Genomic DNA, 4,871 nt, shown 5'->3' on the forward strand with positions numbered 1-4,871 from the left:
TGACAGACCAGCAACTCCAGGACTACAAGCACTTTGTCCAAGAGAAGACCTCCTTACTTATTGAACAGAAAGATCTTGAGGAGCGAATTAAATTTCTTGAAGAGCAGTTAGAAAGCCTAGAGAAGAGCATCCCTCTCTAATCTTTGGCAACAGCTCACCCACTTTTAGGAAAGGAGGTTTGGAAAGCTGTATGCATTCACCATACTGTTGCTAAAACTCAGTTTGATGAACTCTTGCAATTCTTTTAGTGCCACAGTGTTGACAAGTGCTTAGATGATCTAAGCACATGCTGGAAGCATTTTTTTCTTTGGATAAACTGATTGACAAAATCTTAAAGCATGTAGAAGATTGCATCTTGAAAATGAGTGATGGGAGATGTCATCCCCATTAATTTGGCATGGTTCCACCCCCCCCGCCCTTGCTCATCTGTTTCCAAACTGACATCATCTCAATAAAAGAATCATAAAAATATTTTTCTCTTTGTGGGTGGGTTGAGTTTGTGAAATAAATGATGTGGGTGTTTGAATCTAAATTAAATAGAAATGAAACAACTCCATAGAGCAGTGCTAGGGGCCATTTAGTGAAAATCCTCCAATAATTCCACGATAGCTCTCCCCTCTTCACTCCTAGGAATGGCACATAATGAAGGAGTAGATTATCATGGGAATAACAATGACCTGTCTTTGTCAGCAGTTACTTCCACATCCAAGCATCTGACAGCTCTCTGGCCACAGAGTGTGATGGCTACTCGGCTAGTTCCTCTGAATCTGGGTGGAGCAGAAGGCTCACAAAGGCAGTGGGAGAGCTATGGCCATGGAGAATAACTTAATGGTGAAGTCTATTCAAATTAACTTTGGCCATGATGGTAAGCTCAAGAACTGCACCTACCCTATCCATTTGTAAACATCTCACAGGTGACTGGTTTTTAAAATGACTGCATCAGGTTGCTTTTTTTTTTTTTTTTTAAGTTGAAACCTGTTGCCTAGCACTTACTGTGGTTGAAAACTCACTGTGATGTAGTGTGAAGCATATCGTGGCTGGGGACAGAAGTTGTTCCGTTTCAAGACCTCTTTGCAGACCATGAGGGAAACACTAGATTTAAACATGTAGGAGAAAAATTCCTTTGATGGTTCTGTTTCCAAATAACACCGCATATTGAAACAAATCAAATGATCTTGTTACCATATTTAAATTGTTTAATTTTCTTTTTCTTGTGCAAATGTATTAAATGAGAAGAATGTGTGTATCAGCTGTATGTTCCTTGAATCTTGATTGAGAAGTATGATAATGCGATTGGAGAGTCCTTGGCTTCTGGGCAGTAGAGGGGGGCAGGTCTTCATGATTCTGCACATGGCCAAAATACTAAGGGGCCATCTTATGGCTTTGCTCAGGAATTAAGGCTACTGTGGCGAGAAGCAGCATTGAGGCCTGTCGTGGTGGATGGAGATTCCAGAGCCTGAGCTCGCAGCACCTGACCTTGGCAGCAAACAAAACTCACTATCAACTTTCATTTTCTCTATCAGTCAAACATGGTTTGTCTCTCAGAACCTTTCTATTTTTGCTCTCTGCTATTAAATACTTCATCCAGTTGCTGATGGAGGAGGGCTTTAGATGGCTGTACCTGAGTCTTGCCCATGCTTTCTGTAGCTGCCAGAAGAGACCATTAAAGAAGGGGTATAAAACACCCCCTCTGCCAATGGCCTCTTCAGGTTCCCACTCCTGAGTGGCTTGGATGCTTAGGTCTGAGCTTGAGATGTGTGTGCTGACCTCTGCATGGTAATGCATTATAGTGCCATCAAGCTCCTCCCAGCCACTCCCTTTTGTGATTTGACCAACTTCATCTGTGGTGCTACTGGGGTCAGCTGCAGGACGTGGATATTCTGTTTTGTGGCACTTAGATAGGAAAGAACAGGGTACAATCTGGCGTTCTTCTTCCCTGGTCCTTTCTTTGTCAGTAAAGAAATAGTTCATTTTTATTTTTTATAAGTGATCCCACTAATAAAATCTCGCCTCTTGGGTCATCTAGAAAGGACCACAAAATTATCCAGACTCGGATGCAAGATGAGTCACTGAAAAGACATTCTCTTAATGCTTTCTCATTATTTGTCAGTTTTTGCATTGTCATATGGTAGGTTAAATGTGGAGGATGTCCGGTTACTTTGTATTCTGCTTGAAAATAAACCAAAGCCTTGTTTTAGATGCTGTCCCTGCACTGCTTTCAAACTTAGCTCTGTGGCGCAGCTGTTCGGCGTACATGAAACTCTTGCACGTTTTCTCACAGGGAATTACTTCTTTAGCTCAGTTGCACTAACAGCCAAAAAAACCAAGGCACAGTAAACCCCTGAGAGGCGGTGTGAAGAGTCTTTACTGCTTTGAGAAGCTTGCCTTCATTTCGAGTATCTGCGTTGTCCTGCATGCTGTGTACCTGTCGCTGCTTTGGGGATAAGGCATAGCCTTAGAGAGCAGGCCTGTGCAGGTAACTGATTTGTTTGACCTGGTGACTGAAACTAAAAGCAGGAAAATGATCAGGTTGAATAAAATATGGGACATAAAATGGTTTTGCAAACTTCAGAATGAACTGTGGGGGTTTTTTTCAATGGAAGGTCAAACCATCGTTCATTCTGTAAGTGTCAAATTAAGCATTTTTTGTTATTTTGAACTTTTTTTTAGCTAAAATGATTTACTGAATTGAACCTGAATTCTAATAATTGCTCTCAAAATATTGGAACAAAACATTTGGTCCCACCTGAGCCATGAGCTGGTTTTACAGTAGAACTATTTCTCTGTAAACAGCAATATAGCTCTGTCCTGCCAGAGCATCTGCAAGCAGGAGAGACCCAGGAAGAGGAAAGCGCAGTGAGGATGCCCCTCTGGGCCTGGTCCACATGAGTGTGGACGTTTGTTTCCCTGGGGACAAGAAGCACTACTTGTCCTTGGGGAACGCCTGTGCCACGCGCCTTCTGGTGCATGGCTGGTTAATCGGGGTGGGATAGGGGAATCTGAGGCCAGCACTGGGCTGGCCCCAGCAGCAGCCTTACCCAGGGTCCTGGGGGCCTCCTGGGGCTGCAGGAGTGGTGATCCTGCCACTTGGAGCCTGGCCAGCAGCCGGAGCATAGCTCCAGCCCGCCAGGCTCTGGTGGTGCACACTGCTGCCGCGTGCACCACTCTGCTTTTTATTAGCATGGGGTTTTTTGACCCCGGGATCTCCCTCCGCCGTGTTGCTACCTTGCAGCATGGAGAGCAGCTGGCTGTGCGGTATGTGCAACCACAGACATGTCTGTGGTGCCCCATGCCACACGGCCGTGCTCGTCTGGACACAGCTCTGGAGTTTATTTAGCCCAAGGGAGCTGGGGAGCCTCCCCCACAGAACAGATGAGAAGTTCAATGTACCCTTAAGATCTATATAAGTCTGGTTAACCCGATAACATGCAGCTAAGGTGACTTTAAATGTCTCCATGCCTCAGTAAGAGGGATGCTCTTATTGCAGATGCTTAACACCACAAAGTTGAAGTCAGTAAAACAAACCTGTGTTTTTAAATTATAGGATCATAGGAAAGTAGGGCTGGAAGGGATCCTGTCTTGAGCAGGGGGTTGGACGAGATGACTTCATGTAGTCCAACCGGCTGCTCAAGGCAGGATCCTCCCTGACTAAACTATCCCAGCCTACTCTTGAAATTTCCAAAGGGTGGAAACGCTACAACTTCCCTAGGTAACTGGCTCCAATGCTGAACCACCCTCATAGTCAGGAAGTTTCTCCTAACCTCCTAACTTCCTCTGCTGCATCTTGAGGCCATTGCTCCTAGATCTGTCCCCTGCAGCCACAGCAAAAAGTTCATCTTCATCCTGTCTGTAATCATCCTTCTGGTATTTGAAGACAGTTTTCAAATCCCCCCTCAGTCTTTTCTTCTCTACACTGAAGTTCTTTCAGCACTTCCTCATAAATCATGTTTCCCAGGCCCCTAATCTTTTTTGTTATTCTGTACTGAATTATTTCCAATCTGTTCACATCCTTCAAGAGCAGGGGCCAAAACTGGACACAGTACTCCAGGTGAGGACACACCAGTGTTGAATAGAGCAAAAGAATCGCGTCCCTTGACTAAATTGCAACAAATTCCGATTTTTCATTAAAAACACTTTTGCAGCTTGCCACACGGCTATTATATCATAAGGAACAGAGCAGGAAACTGAAACAAAATAAACTAGTTTAATCTCACTGTCCGAGCTGGAGAACGTGCAAAACGAACAATAGGCGAATGTCAGAAATAGATAAATTACCTAGTCCCTGATTTTGCTTATATTTGCATGGATAAATGCATTGGGATTTTTTAAAATCAAGCACAGGCACGAACATTTCCAGTATCTTGAATTTAGTAATCTAAATTATTACATATAACCTGTCTCGGACGGCCAGAGCCGACTCGAGGTGATTTAATAATTACTCGTTCATTGGGCGGGCTGGTGAATAGAGAGGCGGACAAGGCTTAATTGGTTGCAAAACTTTACTTATGCCGCTTGTAGCTGCGACGCTGACGGTCCGGTCGTCTGAACAACTATGTTAGTTGTTCCAGCTGGCAAGGCTCAGGCTAGCTCATCTGTCCACAAATCAAGCCGGCGGGGCAAGGGTATGTCGGGGATTGCGCTCGGCGACAGGGAGAAGAATCGATAGGTGATCAGTCTATCAATCAGCTCAGCCGCAAGTCATATCTCTTTAGAGGCACTCTGCAGCGTGCTCAAAGTTCTCCGACTTGGGCGGAAGTCGCACGAAATTTTAAACGGCCAGCAAGCCAATTACTAGCCGCCAGGTAGGAATAATTTAGAACTAGCCAATAGCGGGACACAAATTTGCATTCGAATGGCGGGAACTCTCTTGC

The 4,871-nt window shown here is 44.6% G+C and overlaps 1 protein-coding gene across 1 annotated transcript in view; it reads left to right on the top strand.

Moving 5' to 3' along the window:
- SHROOM1 (shroom family member 1) overlaps positions 1-2,186 on the top strand; it is a 106,297-nt gene extending 104,111 nt beyond the window's left edge. The window contains 1 exon segment of the mRNA XM_025204044.1: positions 1-2,186. This exon segment is cut by the window's left edge and continues 31 nt beyond it. Coding sequence (XP_025059829.1) covers positions 1-140 — 140 coding nt within the window. The 3' untranslated portion in view covers positions 141-2,186.
- Positions 2,187-4,871: the final 2,685 nt, after the last annotated feature.

Source organism: Alligator sinensis, unplaced genomic scaffold (genome assembly GCF_000455745.1).
Source record: "Alligator sinensis unplaced genomic scaffold, ASM45574v1 scaffold135_2, whole genome shotgun sequence".
Taxonomy (NCBI): domain Eukaryota; kingdom Metazoa; phylum Chordata; order Crocodylia; family Alligatoridae; genus Alligator; species Alligator sinensis.